Below are 24540 nucleotides of genomic sequence, written 5' to 3'. Positions count from 1 at the left end.
ATGAAGGGTATTGAAGAAGGGCAATTGGTATGACTCCTTAAACTCCTAACACCTGAGGGCAATGCGATTCCCGAAGTAAAACCACGCTGGAGACCCCCTGAGATGAGGAAGCAAAGGAGGGGTGGGGGAAAGAGAGTAGTTAGCTTGTATCTTGTTTAACTTGGCCGTTTGAACGGTAAACCTTTTTTTGTGACTTGGCATGCTTTGTAGATATCACACTTAGGTTACTGACTGCCTCCCCCCCCCCCCCCCCCCCCCGGTTTATGGGGTTTTAGTTTTGGGAGGGCTTGAGGTTTTTCTTTTGCCCTTACTACCGGCTTTTGATGAGGAACTTTGTTTAGAAACAAAGTTACAAAAATATAGTCACTTGCAAAGGAAACCCGGTATTCTTTATACCAACTGGAATGAAAATGTAGTCCTACTAAACGTTAAACTCAGGCTTCTCTAAGCTAAAGCCTGGTAATACTAATTATGGTAAAGTCACCTGTGAAAAATCACTGAAATTGTAGGTGTTAGATAAGCCATCACAAGGAAACTAGAACAGCCCCACAGATTTAATGCAAGCGCCGATCTCTGAAACCAATTTCTTTTTGGAAAAAAAAAAAAAATTGTTATTACTCAAAGTGCATTTTTACTCCTTGTCATTTTGTATCCCACATTTGGCTGCAGAAATAAAATTACTGAATGTTAGTTCCTAGAAAGATGAGAGGGAAAAATTTATCGGCTGTATTTTACATATCTATGTTCTGCTTAAAGAAGGCTTGTATCTTGAAATATTTTGGCAAGCCCAGAGTGTCTCTTAAAGTTGTTCCCTCCTTTTGAGGAAACTTAGGTACTCTTTCCATCCTGACTGAATTTACAGCTGCAACTCGATTCATGCAGAGTGTTGGTGGACTGAGTAACTGTACCTGTGTTTTAATGTGACTTGTTTTCTCATCAAAAATTCAAAGTGAAAAGATGTTTCTTGTACAGAGGTGCAGGTGGTGTGCTGTAGTACCAAGGAAGATAAAACAGTAGTGGATTAAAACAAAAATCTTACTTAATAGCAGCAATAGTTCAGAGACAATTTGACATTCAGATCCCCTTCAAACGGTACCCTTTACATTTCTGTGTATCTGTCAGCTGTTTGGATGTTTATTCTCAGCCCCAACCCTCCCCGGCTTCTAAATTGCATGGACTAGACTTGAAAGTCATTAGATTGTCTGCTGATTAGACTATAATCAATCCAGCATAAACAAAAACAGCAATTAGTATTGGCATGATTTCTGTGAACTTGACTTAAAGTTTCAGTATTACTGGTCCAAAGAACTTTTTCTGAACGGGCCGTTTTCAGGAACTGTGTTATTTTGGCATCATCATTTTATAGGGAGGGAACAAAAAATTCATAAGATTCCATTTGGCCTGAAAAGCAAAACCAGCTGTTTGATGCATGAGTGAATTGCTGGCTTCTATTTGGCCATCCAAAAAAGGGCAAAAATTAAGATATTGAACATAAAAGAGTACATGAAAAAACAAATTACAAAGAGGATTTAAGATTAGCATCTTTTTATAATGCAGGCTATTTATAGTGTTCTCTTTTTGACTTGGCCAAAGCAAGCCCCAGCTCCTTTATGTATTAAAAAAAAAATATCCGTAACAACAAAAACTTCCCTAACCTTTAGTAATATTCATTGACTTTGGCAATGCGTAGTGGTATTGATGGCCTTGATTAGCTGTAGGATTGCAATAATGCTACCCAGTCATTTTTGGGGCCAGCATGAGTTATATTGACCATCACTGTCTACTTCTTAGGAGCAGGTACTATTAGGAGAGAACATCTAAACAGTCATATCTAAATAGCTACTGGTTGTACTGCTAGTTTCCATAAAGGTGAAATCTTGTGACAAAGATAATCTTAAGAGGCTTAGAAATGCTGTGCGTGTTTGGTTTGGTTTGATTTTGTTTTCCCGAGTTGCTGTGAACTTGTGTAACAAGGGATGCTGTCAGTATGGAGGCACTTACCTAACATGTAGGATAACATTATCTGCCATGATCTAAGATGTCTTGAAAGGCTTTGTGTTGCTCTGTAATTCATTCAGTCAAATTTACAACTGGTTTAATAGCTCTCATTTCTTTTTTCTGAAACACCATTCAGTACTTTGAAACTTGTGTGTTTTGGAAAAAAAATCTTGGTTTTGAATAATTGTACACGAGGAAAGGATCTAGAACAACTGTTAAGATTTTATGTAGACTGTACAGATTCAGTGTTTTTTCAGTGTTTTTTCTGTGTTCCTTGAAACTTATCCTTGGAGTTGTTTTTTCTTTAGATTGATTAAAATAAAGTATAAATGCTGATACCGTAAGACAGACCTCTTAGCATCTTTTCCCAGCTGTATTTTAGGGTTTCCATTGGTTCCTGTAGCGCTACCTGAGCTCAAAATCAAAACCACAGTCAGCTGAGGGTGAGGAAAATATGCTACTTCACTTAAATCAGAACCGTGGCATATATACATATGTATATACTTTTTTTTTTTTTTTTCCCTGAAAGGAAAACATACAGATCTATGAAGAATTGGGCCTGTTTTATTTGGTGCTGTGAAAATGTACATGCCTGTTTTCAAATATATATTTCACAGTGTGTTACTACAAAGCATTAAAGTTCTTCAGTTGCTCTCTTTACAAAAGTCAGATAGCACAAGAGAAGCTTTTAAATACTTCTGAATCATAATGCACCACTTAGCATAGGATTCTGACAAAAGATGGATGTGCAAAAACCAAAAGAGGTGGTGAGGTTTGTTTTTGTTTTAACTGTAATTTTAGACAACTTGGGTTCTATTTCACCTCAAGTATGAGTAATTATGCTAGTTTAGCAATTATTAGAGATGAAAGAAATTCTGTTAGATATGAGTCTCCTAAACTTCAGTAGCTTTAGTTTTAGCCAGGATAATGATCAAGGAGTAGTTAGCCATTTGCCTAGGGACTATGCTGTAGCAAAAAAGATAGGGCTGATCTTGGGGGTATCCTTATTACAACATGTTATAATTAACATTTTCATTCAGCCCTCCTACCTTCCAAAAAAAATCTGCTTTATGTTATTCTGTACACACATTAGTAAGGCTGCACAGAATTGCCCTCTTCCTATATATTTTTGGACCAGGACCATTTTCCTCCGTATTTACAATATTAGTTAACACCAGTCACACTTTTTTTTCCCACTTCACATTCCTTTAGTTTCAAACACATTTTTCCCCCCCTCTGTACTGCATAATTATTGAGAAAAAGACATAGAGGATTTTTTTTCCCTCCTTTGTCAGGATTTAGTCTAGGTTATCCATGTCCTTCTCTTGTGTGCACGTTTGAGCCTTTTAGATTTTCCTTTAGCTAGAGTGATGCTGTGCATGCTATACTGCAACTTTTCTTTGTACAGTTGAATCTGTATAATGTGTAATCAGAAGGGTTGTAGGGTTGTTACTTACCAATTCTGCACAATTAATGCCCGATGAAATTTTAGATTTTGGGGGGATGTGTTTTCGTTGTGGTTTTTTCCCACTCTTTTATCACGGGAGCAGGGCACTTTTGAGTATGTGATTCATCTGATACTTTCACTTCTAAATATAGGTGCAATTAGGTGCAATTTTTCTTTTTAAGGTTAGGATTCTTAGTCCTTCAAGATTTCTTAAAGTCATTTATATATCTGTTGGTAAAGTGACTTATCCCCACCCCTTCTTTTTTAATGTGATAGGGGCTTGCTATGGTTCTTTAAAAATGAAGTATCAGTAACTAGTTAGCATTCTTAAAAATTTGAAACAGTACTAGTCATTAGTCAATCAGCCTCTTGGCCGAAGCAGAACACCTTTTTGCCCTGAGGACGAATGGACAGGATGTTGATAGTGAGGGTATCGGTGTTTTCTCTCCTTCCCAAACCCCATTTTTGGGAGAGCTTATTCTCATGCAAGGCAATAACCTGGAACAGGAGTTTTGTCCTTACCAAACAGGAAGTGCAAAATCTCTTTCTTAGTTTCTTATACAGACACTCAGTGTTACACACAAGTGTGGAAAAGCTAAGAGCACTTTAAGTCTAAATGTCCTGGTTAGCTGCACAATAGATGGCTTTTTTATACAGTCCCTGAAACTTGTTGTGCCCTTACTATTATTAGGTTATGATGTGAAGGGAAAATATATTTCAAACAATGAATTCCGTGATAATTGATTTTTTAGGGTTTTTGTTGTTGTTGTTCATTTCTTTTGGTAACCTATCAAATTCAACTTCCATTATTGACTCATTAACTTCTGAAAAGGAACTTTAAGAACAAAAATAAAATACCTGCTGTGTTGCTGGACTGGATGATGTGATGTAGTGAGGCAGTGTCCATGGGAAGACTAGGCTATGCTTTGATCAGCAAAACTTTCTCTGGCACTGAATTATGATGGCTGGTTTTTTTTCCAGACAGAGTCAAGTGAATTTCTAACTTTGATAGTGGCAGTAGGAAGGAGAAGGGGGTGGGGAAGTTGATTATTTTCCACCTCCAAAGAATACAATTGCGAGGAAGGAACTTTCTGATTCACTGGTTCCAGGACAACAGGATGTCAAGATCCATGCCTGATGTAACGTTTTCACTCTGAAGATGGGAGGAGGAACTGGGTTGCTATTGGTCTCTGCATGCAGCCACTGGGAAGGGATTGTGTTACACGAGTTGTAAAGAGCTAGAGCATAGGAAAAGATTTGGTTCTGCGATTTCTGGTGAATCTGTTGAGCAGAAGACTTGCTCACCAGATACAATTGTAAATCAATGAAGAAAGGTCAGAAGGCTCTAAGGCTAGGTCCAAAAAAAAAAGGCTTGCGTGCTGCATGATGCTAGTACTGCAGTGCTTAGTTTACAGCTGCCTGGTTGCCTGGTGGAATGGTAATCTTGCACCAGGTGCTTGAATTCTTTATATAATTTCTAGGTAGGTTAGGGGTTTATGAATGTTGTTGAGTAGGAACTACCTTAAGGAGACAGTCGGAAAAACTTGGAAAGAATAGTGTGTCTTAACTCCTCCCTTGTTCTAGATGTGGTGTCTTTGTGGAATAAGGTATCTCATAGCAGTCACTTAACTCATGCGGCTTTTTGGAGATAGGGGACAGGTTGTTCCTTTCCTCCCAAGTTACAAGGAATTGAGGGGTTGCACTGCTGCTTTTCCTCTCCCCTTTACTGAAGAGGGAAAATAATTTGCTGTGCTAGGATGTGAGAGGCGGGGTTTGTTTTCTGTGCTTTGTCTAAGGGTGTTTGAATCTGTATTTCACAGGGAGGACATCAGTCATTACACAGCAGCATACTGTGCTATGAGTGTGAGTTGCCATTTTTGTCAATGACATTTCCCTTTTGAAAACTGTAATTAAGTATTTGTTGGACAAGAGGGGGAGAGACACTCATACACAAGACTCATGGCTCTGATGGCTTGAGTACCAATGGAGAAGGAAGAGACCTGGTCCTGGTCTGCCAAGTACTTACTGCAGTATTACTTCTGATGAATTATTTCAGTGAAACTAGAACTGGAGTCCATGTGTCCCACTTCCCATGTGGGTGCACTAGCCACGAGGATAAGGTATCATGCTAATTCTCCTTTCTAGTTAAGTGAATGTTGTAGATGAGGTATGGCGGCTTCAACAGCAATGAATAAGTGCACCTCAAGTCTGAGGGTAAGTGCTCTTTGTTAGGAAGCTCATGACCTGAGTACAAATCCTGATAGAGAAGAAAGTTGAGCTGGTGCCACCCACATCCTGGGTGAGTGATCTAACCAGTGGGTGTGGGCAAGAGGGGGAAAGGAAGAGGTGCTTCAACCCACACATTTTCTGCCAGTGTCCTGTAGCAACCAGGAAAGGGCATGGAAACCCTGAAGAACCAGTCCATATGGCTGTGTACAAAGCCAGGGCAGGCAGGAGAATATTTAATCTTTGACTAGCCGTCTGTGGTGGGGTTTTGGTTTGATTTCAGCATTGAGCTGCACAGCACTGGGAAAGCCTGGATGGTAAAACCATAGGTACTGCCTGGCCTGAGTGGCATCTGAGCAGAACTTCTGGCAATTTAGATGCAGCATTCCCTCACTAGTTTTTGGGTTTCTAAGCGCCTTTGTGGTTATAGACCAGAGTGCTGTTCTACATGATAGAAAGTCATCTAGAACAGAGCAGGGAGTCTGAGGGATCAGAAAGAAACTTATAAAACCCTGGTACACAATAGATGGAGATCTCTGGTAAATCAGGGATAATCTCAGTTGAAAGGAGGTGGGGTTTTTGACTCAGATAAATGTATGTCTTTAGGTAATAGAGCTAAAGCATGCAGCTGTATATTGTTTTGGTGTAGGAATGGTGTCAGACAACCCAAACTCCTCAATTGAAGCGCCTCATTTTTAGGCACATAAATAAATGACTTAACTTTCAAAGGCAATGATCATCTACAGTAGCCTTTACTGTAGGTCCTCATAACCCTTCCTTATATCACCTGTCTTCAGACTCGTGTAATGTTGGTTACTTTGAGGTTCTGTGATCCATGCATCAGTTTGATTCAAATTGCTCTCTCTTGCTGAGTTTAGCCTTTTGTAGACAGTGTTTAATGGATTTCCTGTTTTCTAAGCACAGTTGAAAATACAGGTCTGTAGGAGTACCAGAAATTCTTAGTTACATCCCTCTGAGAGAGTAAGAAATCTTAGGTGATATACAGCTTCAGTATACTGAGAGGAATCAATTCTGAAAGCATTCATTTTAAGTACTGGGTTTGGTAATTAGGCTTAGAATTTATCTTAGCCTCCTAACTTCTGTCCTTCCTCAAAATGGACTGGATGCCCACAGTCACATTGTCAGGAACAGAGGTGGAGTACGCAGTTTAAGACAGGCAGGACAGCTGAAAGTCCTGACCTTGGTACTAAGAATTGACTCCCAGAGAGGTTCCCTCTTGCTTTGCTAATTCTCACCATGGTCTTCAATTTGACTCGGAGATCCATTATAATCTGTTACATTGCATGATAGAGAGTCTTAGGGATGTCTGGAATTTACTTGAGGTTTATAAAAAGCTTTAAGATTCTTTGGAGGAAAGTACTTTTTAAAATATATCATACCATTATTAGTTTCCTTTAAACAGTAAAAATATGAGTATATGTAGATGTGGCTTAACCTTGTTAAAAGATGCATGATTAGGGAGCCAAAGTTAACATTCTGGGCAGGATTAATTAATCTACTAGCTCAGATATCCAGAAAAAGATATCCCCCCCACCCCTAGCTTTGGGGTTTCTGTAGAATTCTCCCTCTGCTGCAGGAAAGAGCATCTTCTGCCTTTTCTGCACACAATGTTATGTAAAACTGGATGTCTTTAGGCTGTCACATTTGGATACTGTCATCCTGGAGATCAAGCGTTGGAAGAATATCCAAAGGATTTCTTAAGCATAATTGCTTTCCACTTAAGTATATTTATTACTTTTATTTTTATGTGCTGCCTAGGAAAATACTTTATTTTAGCATAAGAATAATATTTTCCAACCACTGCAGTCTAATTGGGAACTCCTATTCAGTCTTTCTACAAGAAGAACATTAGGGGAAAAGAAAACCCAAGCTCAGTGCTGGGATAGACTAAAGAGAGGAGTAAAAAATATGAGTGCTGCGAGGGGCTTTGTCTTCTGGAAAAAGCAAATGCAAGAAGAAAAATGCCTTTTATGACAGGAATCTTTTAAGGAAAATAATAATTTCCGAGATCAAGAGAATAGTGTTACAATGCTGGGGGGGGGGGGGGTGTTTAGAAATAGGAAAAGGGGTGTGTCACAGTACAAAGGAAAACAAATCAGAAATACAAATATTCATGCATATGGTTAATTGGATTTTTGTACAGTTGTGGCTACACACAGAACTAATTTTCAGTAGCGTTCTGGAATGTAGATATTTGAAATGTTAATATGCAAATGCATTTATTTTTCTGACTCCTCTCACACTAAAGTCATTGAGTGCATACGTTTGGGAGTCAAAATGGTAATCAAGTTTCTGGCTAGTAGCTGATAGACATGTATTGATACTAGGTGAAGCTGTTCAGGAGACAATACTTTCTTAGCAGTTCTGAACTTTTATGAATGCCAGTTATCTTAAAGGACATTATGAGGCAGCCTGAAATGATTGTTGACTTCCAGGAGTCACCCACTGAATTGCTGCTTACATACAGTGTAGCCAGGTGTGAAATCCTATTCTTGCGTGTGTTGGCCAGAAGAGTTTAAAAGGTGAGTCTTAGAGCACGAGTGGTATTTAGGGAGAGAAGAAAGCAGAGGAAGTTGTAGCCCTAGCAGGTGATGCCTTGACATGTGATCCTGCATTTAATACTACTCTGTAACTTCTTTAATTTCAGATTTGTGTCTTGACTGAACCCTTACGGAGATGTATTTCTACAGCATGTTATTGCAAAGTGTGAAACATCTTCAAAATCTGTAGACTTTAACAGGATTAGAGGATACTCAGCACCTCCTGTAACTGGCTCTTAAATTTGCCTTCTGCTGTGTGATTAATCTATCTAATCATGCTTAATATCTGCCTGTAGATGGTGACAGTATGAATGTCCTCTTGGTTTTTATGTGGCCATGAGGAGAATGGAAAGGAAAAGTAGAGAGATACTTCCAGAAATTACAGTCATTTGTAGGTACTGAAATAATGGCACACACATTTTATTTCTGTTCTGTCTGGGTAGCTCAGTAAATTGTGTATTGATTATGCTAATACAGCTAGTGTCTCTATTACTTGTCTGCAGAAATTATTCAAACATGTAGATTGAAGATGCACTTGGCAAAGTTACCATCCTAAGAAAAGGCTTTTGTGCAAAGATGGTTTTAAATTGAATTACTAATCATAAGCTAATGGAAATTTATAGATTAAGTATTGAATTATAGGAAATACAAAGTGCAAGTTAAAAATATATATTCTAAACTTCCTATTCTGACAGTCTTAGTTGCTATATTAAGTTTATTTTCGCATTTCTCAAGGAATATGTTTTAGGAAGGGATAAATCAATAGCAATCTATTTTTATAGTTTATTTTGGGATATGTGGCTTCTCCTGCTTTGTTTAACAAGCTGAAGGGAGGCTCGGGCATTTGGGCCAGTTCTTTTTTTTTTTTCTTTTTTTTTTTTTAATTTATTAACCCACCTAGACTAGAAGAAAATAGACTTTTTTCAATTATCTTTTGCTTTTATTTTATTATGGTTTGTAATAGCTCAGAAGCCATAAATCTTAGCCAGACTTCTCCAGAAGGCTTTCCTTTCAGTGAAAATGTCCTTTATCACATTTCTAATTTTATCAATTTCTTTTCCATACAAGGTTTTTCCCAGTCATCAACCAGAATTGACTTGGGCTCTTCCATAGGGTGCTAAATCTACAGATTAACTTTTCAGTGGAAAAGAGGAATCCTGGTTAGTCAGTAGAATATGAATGAGATTTTGCAAGCTAGAAGATGTGTATATTTTGTATTAACTTTATAAAATAATCTTCCTCCTTTGTAGGCTAACCATGTGTTCCATGAAGAGACTCTAAGCAAAAGGGGTGAAATTCTCATTGATCAGCAGGTGTTGCTGTAGAGCAGTTGGGAGATTAATTCTATTTTTAGGATCTCTACATCAAAATTCCTGCAGGTTTTCCTCATTGGCTGTCCTCGATGCTACCACTTGATTTGTTGGGTTTTTTGGTCTTTTTTTTTTTTCCTCTTTTCTTTAAAAAGGAATAGTTGGTCTTAATGTTGACATTCAGCAGCCTAAGCATGAGAGGTGCTCTGAACTGAAACCAGGGTTTGCCTTGGACACTGGCTGTACCAAAGCTGAAATGTCCTAACCTTTCACATAGATACTGCTTCAGTTTAGAGATATTTTTTTTGCAGTAAAATGTTAAAAACTGGTATCTGTCCAACCCACAAGCTTTTATAATGGGAGATAGAATTGACATACTGGAATTGTGGTTTCCCTTATTGAGATTTTTTTTTTCTTTTAAATTGCTCTCAAGAAGTGTGGTGTCACAGTTGTTGTGGTCATCTGGTCTTTTTTCAAGATTTTATTATTTGGAGTTCCTGTTTGTTTTGTTTTTTAGAAGTTGCACTGAGAAAATAGGTAGTAGGGACTTGATGGTTTGTTGTTTTAAGGAACAGATAAGTCAACTGAGAAATATTTCTACAGCCAACAAAACAGGTGACCTGTGGTCATAAACACATAATTGTAGGGACAAGGAATATTGTCGCTCTCATGACATTATTTCAAATTTATCTAGAAGTGCTGCTCAGCAGTAACATCACTTAATCATAGTCTGGATTCATAAGCTATTGTTCTGGTTTCCTGAGGCCTCTCCTTTTACTAGTATTCTATGACTTTGTTATCTAGTATTTATCTTACCCTATGCTAAGATGTGGTACATGCTGTAATGAAGATGACATCTCTATGCGCAATTACAGTCCTATAGTATTGGTAATTTTGACATTTGAATTAATAACAGTGCATACATGCTGCTGTTTTATCTGCACATCATCATGTGGCTTTTTAAAGTTACATTTCGTGGTAGTGCTAGAGAAATGTTTTCGCTTAGCAAAATTTAAACCATGTCTCTATATAGGTTCTGTTTAAAGTTGCCTTCCCCTTCTGAAAGAAAATGGTATAGTTAATGTTTAAGGGTAGTTAATGTTGGCTGCATGTCACACTAGCTTTCATAGTCAGGTAAGTTTAACAGTGAGAGCTGAAATATTACTTTAGTTTTCAGAGTCTGGCTGTGGAAAGGCATAAAGTGCTAATAGAGAGCTTATCTGATGCTACCAGCTGTAGCTTACTTAATGTAACAAATACCCATGCTAGTTGGAGGAATCATCTAACTTAATGCAAAGGAAAATGAGATGCTGTTTTGTAGATGATTTGTGCTAATGCTAAGATTTCCCTAATTCTGTGGGTTTTGTGGTGTAGTTTTCCTATTCCTTTTGCCATATTTACTCCTAAATGCGGTTTTATTTTTCCTGACAAATATGTCAGTCTAGTTGAATATTATTAGCAAGTCTTTGTGCCATGGCCTGTTGTGACCGAGAATCCTTAAAGTGCTTGAACAATGGTTTAGAAAGATGCTAACCACAAAGTTAACTGCTCTGATACTTGTTTCCTTTTTTTAGTGTAATAAAGACCTAGTGGTCAGCCTTTGCTGAAAGCAAACCTCAGCTGTCACAGAATTTTCAGATCCCTAAATAGCAGGGAAGTTTTAAACGTCTGGTTTCACACTGTCATGTTTTCACGTTACAAAATTGCATACCTGAACACAATTTGTTAGGCAGTATCCATGTTTGTTTTTTCCATTTTAAGACCTAAAAATGTTTGGTATACCTTTCAGTCAGCAGTGCAGAGCTGAGCACATTTCGGTGTGCAGTCACTACTCACTAGAAGTGAAAGATTCTGGTACTGCAGCTGGTGGCAGTAGACATTCAGTACAGAACAGGAGAAAAGATGAACTCTTGCATTTTAGTTTGCATACACTTAGAACTGGAGTCCTGCTTCAAAGCAGAAGATCTTGTTTACTTCTTGGCAGGGAGCTGCTTTATTACAAAGTTTCCCACTTGGGAATCAGTTCTTGAAAAGTTCATGTTTAGCCAGCTCAATTCCATCTTGAAACTTAAAAAATGGTACGAGTTTTTAAACTGCCTTTCTGGACCGAGTTGTGACCTGTATTGTGGTTGAGGATTTCACTGGTAGATAACAGATGTCTACAGCCATCTGTAAGGTTGATCAGTAAGGTTTACTGTAAGGTAAATCAGTAAGGTTTTTTCACTTTACTGTAAGGTTGATCAGTAAATACTGATGACCAAGGTGAGTTTCCTCTTGAGGGATGGAACAGTGGACTCTTTTTTTTTTTTTTTTTTTTTTTTTTTTGTGAGCTTGTTCTTGAGAACATTTTTTGGAAATAGATCAGCAGCTGATGGTGGGCATAAAAGAGTCAGGTTGGGCTGCTGCAGAGGTTTCACTGGGGGCTTTGGGGTAACAAAAGGCAGTATCTTTTTTTTAAACTGTATAGTAGTTGTTTTCATTATTTTTCTTGCTTTATTAACAAGTCTTACTGATCTGTGCTACCCTAGTGAAAAATCTTTTTATTTAGCTTAGTTTGTGTTTGACCAGACATTCCCCAAAACTCAGCTTTTCATAAGCTTTTGCCATTGCTTTCTTTGTCTGACCCGTTTCCTTTAGCTGTGAGGACTGCTGGGATGACTGCTTCAGCATAACAAAGAAAATCATACAGTGTTACCACAGCTGAAGTACTGGTAACTTCATGGCTGCAAAATACAAGTTCAGCTGAAACAGTCAGCTCATAAAATCATATTTTGTGAAATACATGACTTATTCCAGGGCTGGGGAAACTTTTATCAGATCTCTGTTGATGAGAAGAGTGTGCTTACTAGCCACAGCTCTGGGACAGAGATAGAGATTGCTTAGAGTCCTCCAGAGATTGTACTTGACTCTTTCTAATATATGCACTGTGTTTCAAGTTTCTGGTGTCCTAAGAGTGTCCTTATGAAAACTGGTGTTTTTTTTCTAGAAACTCAGATTCTAGAAACAACCAGTTGTATGAAGCCTTGGGGTTGGCGGAGGAGGAAAAGAGGTACCTGTGGAGTGTGTATATGTATCTCTTCTTTTGAATATATGTCTAGATTTATATGTGACCCTGAGTGTTGCACTCTTTTCCCAAGAACCAGGGAAAATACCCCAAATCTTTGGATTTTAACTCAGTTGCATGATTATTTTTTGAGGTCTGAATTCTTGGGAGTGGAAATGCTGCAGAAGTGCAGTCTTTCCCCTTTCAGCTTTTTCCTCTGTGGAGGGAGAATGAATTCTTTTCTGCCTGCTGTTCTCTAACTCAAAGAACTTGGTCTTTGGGAGAATAAAAAGGAAATGGTTCTGCCTTTTAGCTCTTCCCTTACTTTTACTTTGGGAGAGTCAATCTTACTTAGGCATCGTATCAGAGCATACGAGAACAGCGCTCTCTAATTTTTCAAAGTAGCAGCAGAATGGCTCTTGTTGGGTTCACTCTTGCCCAACAAGTTTTGAATAGTGAATCTGACAAGAATTGTATTGTTTTTAGTTCTACTGCTCTGGAAAGCTTGTGAGCCAAGGGAAAGATGCTGGCATGGTGTATACAGTAAAACAGCATGGGGTTAGTTCCCCTTTGCAAGGCTGTCTGCACTGCTGAGATGTTTGCTACTGAATATAGGATTATTATTTTTTAAAGCTTATGTATGAATTAGCACATACACCTCTCCCGTCTGCCAGGAGAAGGCTGTCTCTTATCAGTGTGGAGCAAGTCAAATCTTAAAGCCCAGAATTATTCTCTCATTTAGTTCCATAATCAAATACAGTAGAATGCATTGAAGACAAATATCCCAGAGGAAATTTGATTTGTTCTTTAAGCCATGAAAATGATTTGGTCACTCTGTTCTCAGATTTGTAACTTCCATACAGCAACATATTCTGTTTTGGTCTGGTCTACACTTTTGCACTTTGCAGTGCAGCTTTTCTTGCCCGTGTTGTACAAGCATTACTGGCTTTCAGAACTGAAGCCAGTGTAAAGATGCTTGAAACACTTCACCTACCTACCTAACATCTTTTTTTGTTTTGTTTTTGTTTTGTTTACCTTTTTCTGACAGTAGAAGAAAATGAAACAGAGGACCAGCAGGCAGGTGTGGGACACACAGCCGCACAGACTGGTAATGCTGAATTCCTTCATTAGTGCTTGCTTACCGTTTGACAACAGTGTGAGGGATTTTTGTATCGGGGTGTTTTTGCAAAGCCTGCATTCTTCTTTCTCCATTTCAGCTTAGAATGCATTCTTGGGACTTGCAATGAAAAAATAACATTCCTCTCCCCTCACCTTTCAATTCCTGAGAATTAGAAATTCTGCCTTTTGTAGGTCAGTCAACTGAAAGTGAGATGCTACTAAAGTGCAGCATGCTTTTATTTTTTTTATTTTCTTTTTTAAAAATTTATTTTAAATAATCCTCTACATCCCCCACATAAAACCCCACCCTGTGCCATTTCAGATAAACTTGAATATTCATTCCACTTAAGCTATTTTCATATTTGTAATTTATGTGGATATGGGTAATTTCTTTCAGGATTGTTTGTATAATTTCTTACCAGTTAGGGGTTAATTAAGGGCTCCTTAAGTCAGTGAGATTAGGTGGACAAAACTGTTGTTTGAGTCAGGATCACAGGGATATGTATTGTTAATAATCATGAAGAAATAATTGTGAATTCCCGATAACAACAAGGGCTCTTTTATTCTCTAATACGCTTCTGAGAATGCAAGAAATACTTCACTTCTGTCTTTGGTACTGATTCCGCAGAATTTTATCTGAAGAGCAGGACTGACTCATCTGAATAGTCTCATTCATTCAGCTGAGGTCACCTTTTGGAGTAAAGGCTGACTCCTTAAGGATATTCCTAGAAGGCTAGTCATCTGAATACATGTAGGTAATTTGTTTGAGAACAGTTGGAGTTACTCCTCTTCTGAAGGTGAAGAATGCAGTTAATCTTTTCTTCAGCTAGAAGACTTTATATTTCTCTTGTGTGTGTCCTGTGGGTTTGTGTTTGGTGCCTTTTATAGGTTCTAGTGGCTCTGCACATAAACTATATTATTTGAAAAGAGGAAATAAAAGTGAGAGATTTCTCTCCTTTTTTAATGGGAAATTTCTCAAACTGTTCTGAATGTACTTATGTCTCCATTTAGCTATCTGTAAACTTGGAAAAAAGCAAACTTGTACTGCTGTAGACTCATGAAGTTGAAAAATAGAGGACTGCAAAACTGGAGATCAGTATGACAAGGAATGGTTGCTTTTCTGTATTTTTTCTTAAAATAATTCTGAATGGTTGTCTTGCTGGTTATTTATTTCCCATCATGTCCTGTGTTGTTCTCTGTCTGTTTCTAGGCAAGATTTAACATTCTGTTTTTCTCTATAGCAAGAATGAAGTGCCGATACTAAAAACAAAAAACCTTCTGATAGAGCAAGCAGTACAGAAGGCCCACACTGTGTACACACTGCCAGAAGTTTTTATAGTAATACTTTGTATCTAAGCTCTGGCTCTAACCATTAAATGTGCTTTTTATAGAGTACCAAGTTATAAATGTAGTGCAGCTACGGCATATTAATCTTACTGCAGAGATTTAATGAGGCAGTTGTTTTGCGATGGACACTATTGGGAGCAGAGAGCGACAGAGTTTTACTTTACCACTGAGCTGAAGAAATATTCCTTGCCTGGTAATAATTATAACCACATGATCTAAGTTTTCCCTTCTTTTGCCAGCACTTTTCCATGCAGAAGTGGCTTAGAAGGAGGTCTACTGCAAGGCAGTGAAATGGATTGTAAAGGAGGCTGGTTTTTTGGTATTTTGATGTTTTAGTTGTGATTACCTATGGATCCTTGTAGCACAGGCAGAAATATAAGGTGTTTCAAGAATACAGATAGTCTTTGCCAGTCCACTGAGATGGCTTGTAGATGTTCATTACTTTTACTTGACTTTTATATGTGTTATAAAAAGTAAATGTGGTGAAACCTCATTTTTACATGGGCAGAATACAATTTCTGCTGGTTGGCCTTAAACCGTTCCCATACTTGAAATTAATTGAAGTCCATGGCTTTATTGCCTCCAACACTTTTAAGTCAATGCAATTTTTCATTTTCCCCAAAGTTGCAGTTTTATTAGACCAAGTTACAGCAATAACATCCCTTAGGAGGAGGAAGAAGAAGGGAAGGGGAGAACCACCTGCCAGGGAACATAGTAATGAGAAAATCATGCTTCTTTTAATTTCCATTTATAAATAATGTTAACATAATCAGTAACAGAAGACAACTGTTCTTTCTCTTTTTTTTTTTTTTTTTTTTTTTTTTGTTGTTGTTTTTTTTTTTTTTCTTAAAGTGCCTTAATGGGCTAAATTTATTTCTGTTCCAAAAAAGTAACCCTCCTTTCCATACGAAATCGTTATCAATATCTGCAGATGGAGCTGGTATGTGTACTGTTGCTGATGTGCATATTGAAAAATTTCAGTTGGTGCATGGCAGCGTCTGAAATAGAGCAGGAAAGCTTCTGGAAATGACAGTGGGATTTGCAGATGTTGGGAAAGGTAGTCTTACTATGAAGACAATCTTTGTTGAGGGAATTTTGTCTGTGATGTTGCAGATATTGGGGAGAAAGAAATGTGGGAGATGAATGACATTTGCCCTGAAGTCTGTATGCGAGCATGAGCTTTGAACAGGAGGTTAAGGAGAAGTATATATGAATGCATATTGCATTTATAAAATACATTTTATTCTAGGGTTAGACCACCTCTTGATAGAAGATACTTCTTGTTGTAACAGAAAAGCTATCTATTCACAAGGCATCCAAATGGTATTTTCTCTCTTTAAATATCTTTTTATTTATTTCGGTGGTGACATCTCTTCATGGAAGTGGATCACAGTGGAAATGGATTCATTGAGAGGGGCTGAGACTGCCAGAACTCATTTCACAAAGCTGTCGTAGGCTAAACTCGAACCTAGGTCCCAGAGGGTCCCACTTAAGTGTTGACCTAAAAACAAATGTGCCAGTTGGCTAGAGCATGTATTCTAAAGTTGCAGCAAAAGGGAATAAGCTTGACTGACTTCTGTCCCTGTAGAGTTTATATCTGCAAATGCAGAAGGAGAAGCAAAACATTTATTAGTCTTAAAATTATTCTAATTTTAATAACTGGTCTCTAAGTAGGAAGCTTTAAATTGAACGATTCTTTAAGCTTTTGTGCACTAAGGGGTGCATGTGTGCCTACGTGTGTGTGTATATTACTGAATTCCTGTAAAGTGCAAGTGTTTCTGAATAATAAGTCTTGACAGTTCCCTCCCCTCCCTTTTCTTTCCTTCAGCATTGTACTTAAAGCAGAGTCAGACACTACCCTTATTTTGAAACAAACAGGTCTGTAAACTTTATGTGCAGCATTTAAATACTCATGTTAAAATTCAAACCCAGTGCCCACATTTCCCTGAGTGCTGTCAGTTTTATGAGATGAAACTGGGAGCCTGAGCTGAACAACTAATAGTATGCAATGTGCACGTGCTGCCTTCCAACAAGTGTTTAATGATGTTGGGGTCAGTTTGCAACAGTTAAGACAATTACTTCTTTTTCTGAACTGCTTATAACCTGGTGATCTCCTAACTACTTTTATTAATCTTGCAAAGTATTTTGGACAATGAAGTGGCAATGGAAGTTATTAGATTCAGAGCATTCAGCAGTGGCTGAAATGCCATGAAGTCCTTTTATTTAATTAGCATCCCTTTTTGGTGTGTAAATTTGCAGACTACTCCTCTGTTCAGAAGCAGCTGCCCAAGTGGAAGTTTTCACTCTTGAAAGAACATTGTGAATGTCATTTGTCATAAAAGGATCACACTCAGTGTATAGGCAGGGCTTTTGCACAGCAAATACATTTTTACCTTCAGAATGTGTTTTTTATTTTTAAAAATTAATCTGGTCTCCCTCTGTAATATAATTCCCTTAAAAATAAATTCTGCCCTTTACCCCTGTCAAAGAAATTAATTGGTTTTGATCATGAGCCACATAGCATGAGGAAGACTTCCTGACATGGGTCATTTCCAGTTTCTGCTTGCGGGTCCATCTGTGTTTGAACAGTTGAAGAGCAGGGTGCAGCCCTGTGGACCAAAGGATGCAGAAGGACGATGAGAGCCCTGACCTTTGTCACGGGCAGCAAGAACGCCCACGCACAGTGGCAAATACAGGAATTGCTGTTCCCACATCACTGTAGGGTGCTGAGAGAGGATTTAAGAGTGGTTTAAAGTGGGATCCCCCCCTTCCTACTCACCCCTTCCCCATTCTAATGTGACTCTAGTGTTAGCATGTTTTGGTTTCTCTCCTTTCAAGTAGTTGTTCATGATCCTAATCAATTGAAACACTATTAAATAAAGTGGGTTCACAGACACCATCTCTGTGTTGCTGTGGACAAGAAGCCTACTGCTGGTTAGTCACCCGCTCGGCTAAAGAGCATAACATCTTAAAATGTACTTGCACAATCTCCTGTTACGCGAGTTTGTCCTTGTTTTCTAAAATGACTTGTTTTAGTCTTAGCTCTCTCAAATATCTAAAAGGAAAGATGAGGCGGCCAAAGCAGAAAAGGGAAAAGTGGTGAAACACTTGCATTCCTTTTGCTGGAATGTACACAGCCATTTTTCTTCTGCATTTCACTTGTTGTACTGTTGTTCCCAAGGAAAAACAAAGTTAAGTGCCAGCTTGCTTTATTGGGGAAGACAGATTGTTTTATTTCTGTCTTTTGAAGGAAGCTTTTAGTAAAGTGGGCAAAAAGTCAGGAGTAGTTAAAGCTACTCTGCTCCTCCTCAGAGGAGGAAAAGTTCTAGACTTTGCATTATCTCACTCTGCGCTTGTCGTCTGCAGAACCGAGGTAGTGCAGCGAGCTGTGTGGCTTCTCTGTGCAGAGGGGTTGGTGGTGAGACTGCACATTCCTTCCAGTTTAGAAACTTCAACTGGGCTCAGGACTGCTGCTCTGAGGCTAGAGCTATCCTGCTATCCCCAAAACGCTTGTTAACATGTCAAGCAGACAAAGCTCTCCTTGTGCACTGTTTAGTTTTTACAATAGTTAGTTTCCAGTTTTCCATTATTTGGCAAATACAGGAGCTTTATCGGGTTTGTCTTAAGTAAGTCATACACAAGTTCAAAGCATGTGTAGCATTTTGACCCAGGGTATAATCTTTCCAGGGCCTTGTTTGTGTTAAATAGTGTGGTGATGGAGTATTGGAGGGGGTTGTAAAATCAAGATTAATTTCATGTTTATCTAAATCAAATTTGTTAGTCTCTTAATTCTGGTAATTTCCTGTGAAATGCTGTAGTTAACAGTGAAAAGAAGTTCCTGCACACTCATTGATTTGATTTTTCTTTTCATTGAAAACTAATTGCATAGGTGGTTTATCCTTTCTTACAATGATCAAAGCAGCTTCAATAGCTGTGATAAAATTGACAAACCTAACATTGAAGCATGGAAGAATTGCTTGAGTGAGAAATGGAGCTGCATTTGTGGGAATAGAAGGGAAATTCTCCTTTCATTGAGATGAGAAAAAAATGAAGGAAGAAAGCCTCCTTTGCTTATTTAGCAATAAAATCTACAGTGTGCTGTAGGCTCATGCCAAATATATTTCTTCTCATCATTACCACAAGAACCTATCTTGATTTTTTTTTTTTTCTTTTTAAAGGTTCTCTTCTTAGATGCCTGACGTCACGGTCTTGATTTTCTTTCAGACCCTAACTGTAAACTAGAAGACAAGGTAGAAGATGGAGAAGTGCTAGACTGTAAGAAAAGGCCGGATGAAGGGGAGGAGTTAGAAGAAGAAGCTGTGCACAGCTGTGACAGCTGCCTCCAGGTGTTTGAGTCACTGAGTGATATCACAGAACACAAGATTAATCAATGTCAACTGACAGGTAAACAATACTTATCACTTTGTGGCTTCTTGCACTGTTCTATTTCTGATTCTCATCCTCTGCTTCTGATCTCCCTCCTCCTTTCTCAGTTATTTTACTCCTGCACTTGAATGCTTGAGTGAGACCTTTATAAACAGATTCTGGAACAGCATTATACTGTAAATGGGGCACTATAAATTTGCTTCATACTAAAGGATGTATGGATAATTACTGCATTGTCACTGTATTTAAAGTGTTTGTTAGCTGCGTGCCTGACTGCTGCTTGTATTTTCTAGATTCATATTGTGCAGCTTTCCGTACTTTGCTATACACATATTTTTCTAAGTCACTTGTGAATGCACAGGGTATTTGTAAGTGGGGTTTAAGTGCAGCCGCATAATGAATGAATTTGCACAATGGCATGTTGCAGAGCTGGGCTGGATGTTGCGTTAGTCTAATCTGTTAACTACAAATGACTGTAAGTAATCAGTAACTGAAAGTTGAGAGGAATGAAGCAAATTGTTAGAGGGAAAATAAAATCGCAGCTTTAGTCAAGGGGCAGAACTGAGTGCTGATCAGATGCTACTGAGTTGAGCAGAGCTGGGTGAATGGACCTGTAGCCAGCCTAGGTTCCTCTTTGAAATTATTGTAGACAGCCCCCTCACTGAGGAAACCACATGAAATCTGCTGAAGTAGTTTTGCCTTTTAGATTTAGTAGGTCTTTTGATGGTACATACTGTAGGTCCAAACAGACTCTGTATCAACAGAAAGGCATTTTTATTTTTTATTACTTGGTACTTTAGTTTTAGCCTCTACAGTGTAAAATGTACTTATTGTGCAGTGCAGTTATGTTAAAAACCTTCTTTTATTATGACTTTGTAAAAAGGAAAGCCATCCTTCCCATTTGGGGATGCTTTTAGAAAGTATGCGTGTGCTTATGCCTGGAGAGCTTTCTGAGTTATTTTTGGTTCCAGTAGATCCATAGGCTAAGTCCTGGCAGGATGACATAAAAGTCAAGTAGCAGCCCTGCTATTGAGGGCGAAGTGTGAAAAGCAGGTGAGCAGAAGAGGAGTAAGTGGGCAGGAGCAGAAGGAAAGTTGAGGAAGTAATGTGAATTTGTCAAATGGTTTTAATCCCAACTTCAAGTTATGGAAGACGAAAATCTGCTGCAGCAAGAAACATTTACTTTTATTAATATATCGCTTTGCCTTTTCTTGCCTGTAAAATGTTTTTCCAACTTCAGATACAATCAGTTTTGCCATTCCCTAATCACTCCTACAAACAAAAGGAATGTATTTGTCAATATTGCTCATGGTTTCTGGCATTACGGATGTTCTCTCTTGACTGTAAAAAACTTAAATGTTTTTCTCTCCTTTTCTTCATACCTCTCTTCTTTCTTTTGCTCTTTCTATGTTGAAATATTAGTGGCTTTAGCTTGTCTCCTCCTTCCCTCTCCCAGGAACCATTCCCCCTGCCCTGATCCTCTGGATCTCCTCTTTACTGTCTCAGATCCCATTTATTCATCCTTGTTTTTTCACCTTGATCTGATATGGTTGTTTCTCCTTTCTGGTTAGTTAGTTGCTGCCCCCCCTCCCCACTTCTACCAAGTGGTTTCTCTGCTTTAAAGCTGCAAGCAGAATGCAGTCGACAGTGCTTGCACAGTTGGGTTGAGAAACTGAAGAAGAGCAGGTGGGGGAGAGCAGTAAGTAGGAAGAGTCCCAGAGCACTGCTCCTGAACACAGGAGTTCTTGCTGAGAGTTGCATTGCTAAATGAGAGTGAAAACAAGTATGCTGGATTAGTCAATTTGGGGTGCATGTGTAAAGGCAGGAATACATGTATGATGTCAGAGGATGGGGGAATGAAAATGAATCTTGAAGGAAATTGTTTAAGTTTCTAAAATACCTTTGCTTCTCTTTCAAGGAAACTTGTGATAGTGAGTAGGTAGAGATTGGACTGTTTGTAAGCTAATGAAGTGGACAAAAACCTAAATTGCACATCCTTCTGGACTACCGTGTTCACAAAAACACAACTGTCCTCTGGTTCTAAATATAAATTACTAAAATACACCCTTAAGTTGAGAGGGGGGCCTGGATGGAATAGCCAGAGTTGAGGATTTCTTCTTTCTCCAGCAAAAAAATACTAAATGGTTGGTTAGTGAGGTGAATTCAACGCAGGGTGGCCTAACACTAAGGATCCAACCTTTAGGAAAACCTCACTCATTTAGATTATTTATAGTTAATCAGTGACAAACCGTTGACAGCCAAACAGCTTACCTTTCCCTTCTGAAGCACAGTACATATTTGACAAAAACAGAGTTTGCTTTTAGGCAAGATCCCTGGATTCTTGCCTTTCTCTTGGACTTCCACCAGTGCCTTTGGGTGCCATGCTCAGATTCAAAGTTTTCAAAAAAAGTCTTACGATGAAAGAGTGGTTGCACCTCCCTTTCTCATCACAATCTTCTGATGGCAACAGGGTGTTACATAATTGCTCTGGTTGTCTCCTTTTGGAGGAGACCCCATGAAACTTGTAGACAACCTAAGGTATTTGTCTGTCACTAAGTTGTTAATGAAAGGCAAGAGGTCTACCAAAATTGAATCTTTTCTACTATACTCTGTTCTTTGTGTCAGCCATGTTGTCTCTGGAGGAGAGCAGAGTGTATCATCTATAGTGATGTATGATCTTTCTAAGCTCGGCCTCATGTCAGGTACTGAAGATTTACCTAAGTTATCCATTATGTAAAAACGCTAGGGCTGTCAGCTGTCAGTCTGAAGTTCGCATTTGAGTTCTGAAGCCCTCCACACCCTGATTTTTCAGATGGCTGAGCCAGCTGCAGCTTGTCTAGATTTTACTGAGCTTTGGAGGTGCTCTGTGAGATGCATAGGGAGCTGCCCTTCAAGAATTTATGAACTGTGCGTTGCAGGGTCATTTTTCATACGATTATACTGGGTAAAATCAACAGTTATGTTGATGGATCAAACAGGATGGCAAAACAATGGCTTAAGACAAACCTTTAGTAAAACCCTGAATATGAAATATGAGAGTTGAGTGTTATGGTGTCTTGACTGCCCCTAATTCTACCAACCCTATAACATGCTTGAGAATGGAGCTTGCCACTGTAGGTGCTCAAATGGATACTGAGGCTTCTAGGTTTTGCATCTGAAAATCTTAGATGTGTTCTTCTGAAGCTTTGACACTTCAGAGAAGGAGTAAAATTGCTTTATTGAATCTTCATTCTGCGCTCTCAACCAAAGACAGGAATGGGAAGAAGGGAGCTGGTTTATTAAACAGTGGTCCCAATCTCTTAAAATGTAAGTCACCCCCACCTTTTCAGAGGATAGTGGAAGATGAGTGAGTTACAACTCTGAGATTTAGCCTTCGGGATCTTGAATTGCTGTTCTCTTGCAGATTTTTTTCAAAGGAGAAGAAAAAAGTTCTCCCCAACTGGTTCCTTCCTGTAATCTGTTGTTTGAATTGAACTCATATTCTTTTTCTAGAGGAGGGTATAACTACTCTTTTATACTAATGTGTGCGCTATTGATCTTCTCAATTTGGGTCTGATCCAATATCCATTGAAGTCAATGAAAAGATTCCCATTGACTTCAGTGGGAAATGGAACAGGCCCTTCATGAGCTATTTAGTAATATTTTTTGCTATCATCTGAAATTCTTGTACTGAAGCTTTCTCTGAAAAGGTGATGATTTATTTATGTTAATTGTTGACAATTCCTGTGATGTTTGTGGAATACAGATAATGGATAAACAGGGGAAAAAGTCCAAAAAAATTCTCTGCAATACTTGTAACCAAGGGCAGATAAGATGCTGAACTGTATTAATTTAGTCATTACAAAAGATTGGCAATAAAAATATGGATTTAATAGTGTTGCTTTCTGATGTTAATGCTTTTCTCCATCCTTCCTGCAGCATTTCCATTTAATAACTCATGAGCCACTTACACATTGTCATCCTCTAAGTTGTGTATATAAGTAAAGGATTCAATTAGCACGGCTATGAACCTGATGTCCTTCTAGTATATGTCAGTTTGGATCTCACTGTAGGAACATGCATGCAGGATCAAATGTGGTGCACTACTGATAAACACTCAGCTGCACCTTCTCTCCTTCTTCTGCCAACAGGAAAAGAAACTTAACCTTTTGCAGTGCTGCCATATATGTGTTGGTGGGGCACATTTGTCAGACACTTACCCTAATCTTCTGCTTGACTTATAATCTCTTCTCCCTGCACAGTGCTTTGTGCTGTTTATTTCACCTTTCATTTCTCAGGGATTGTACTCCATGAAGTCTCCCCTGTATACATGAGAACTGCCTCTGCGCTGGCTGACTTGTGTTCAGAGGCATTCAGCTCAAGCCTGGTCCTCTTGAAGATCCTGTAGGATGCTTCGGCATCAGAAGTCTCAGTCATAACCAGAATAATACTAGAAAAAGGAGCATCTTATGGTGCTGTCTTGCTTACATTCAAACATGCAGTGAACATGTCAGTCTAGTTGGCTGAGGTGTTGAATAACTCAACAGCAATGGACGTGCTGGTACACAAGACTGCCATCCTCCACCTCAATGTCAGTAGACCTAGCACATGTTACAGGACTTCCCTACTAGCCCCGTTGGCATCACAGGCTGCAAAACGTGTCTGAAAGCAGGGTACTGAATCATATGCAGTCCTAGCTTCAAGGCTAAGGGTGTTCTGAGGGAAAAAACATGAGGTGTTTCTCCATTGGGGATATTTATTTTACCCTTAGGTGATTAGGTAGACTTTGTTTTGTACTTTGGGCTCTAGCTTAGTGCTAAATCTTTGACAAGTTGAGTAAGTACGTCAGGTAGAGCTGAGAGCCATTCATGTTATTCCTTAAGTTGTTTCTGATGTTGAAAAGGTTACTGGCTATAGCTGTGTGTCCCCTGCCAATGAGGAGATGCAGTCCTGCTCTCTAGCCCTGCTCAGAGATTATTCTCATGTGCTATCTGAAAATAATTCCAGCAGATATATCGGGGACCAGTTGTTCTGAGGGCTGCTTTCCATCAGCATTGGAGTATCACTAGACAGGGAACTTGTAGCTAAGTCAGTATTTCTGTGTTTCCAATTATGACCAAAATT

At 38.7% G+C, this 24540-nt stretch overlaps 1 protein-coding gene across 11 annotated transcripts in view; it reads left to right on the top strand.

Annotated features, from left to right (window-relative positions):
- Positions 1-24540, top strand: part of ZNF521 (zinc finger protein 521) — a 232971-nt gene that overhangs the window by 5321 nt on the left and 203110 nt on the right. For 5 of the 11 annotated variants that reach the window (XR_007509150.1, XM_049825395.1, XM_049825404.1 and 2 more), the window contains exons 3-5: positions 12529-12591; positions 13634-13693; positions 19276-19455. Coding sequence is in view for 8 of the 11 variants with exons in the window: in XM_049825395.1 (XP_049681352.1) it covers positions 12529-12591; positions 13634-13693; positions 19276-19455 (303 nt within the window). In the remaining 3 variants the exon portion in view is untranslated. The remainder of the gene's footprint in view (positions 1-12528; positions 12592-13633; positions 13694-19275; positions 19456-24540) is intronic. The other 6 variants (XM_049825471.1, XM_049825409.1, XM_049825443.1 and 3 more) reach the window with 2 other exon arrangements.

Source organism: Accipiter gentilis, chromosome 2 (genome assembly GCF_929443795.1).
Source record: "Accipiter gentilis chromosome 2, bAccGen1.1, whole genome shotgun sequence".
Lineage (NCBI taxonomy): Eukaryota > Metazoa > Chordata > Aves > Accipitriformes > Accipitridae > Astur > Astur gentilis.
The sequence above is the reverse complement of the archived record's forward strand: the minus strand, read 5'-3'. Positions and strand labels throughout refer to the sequence as shown.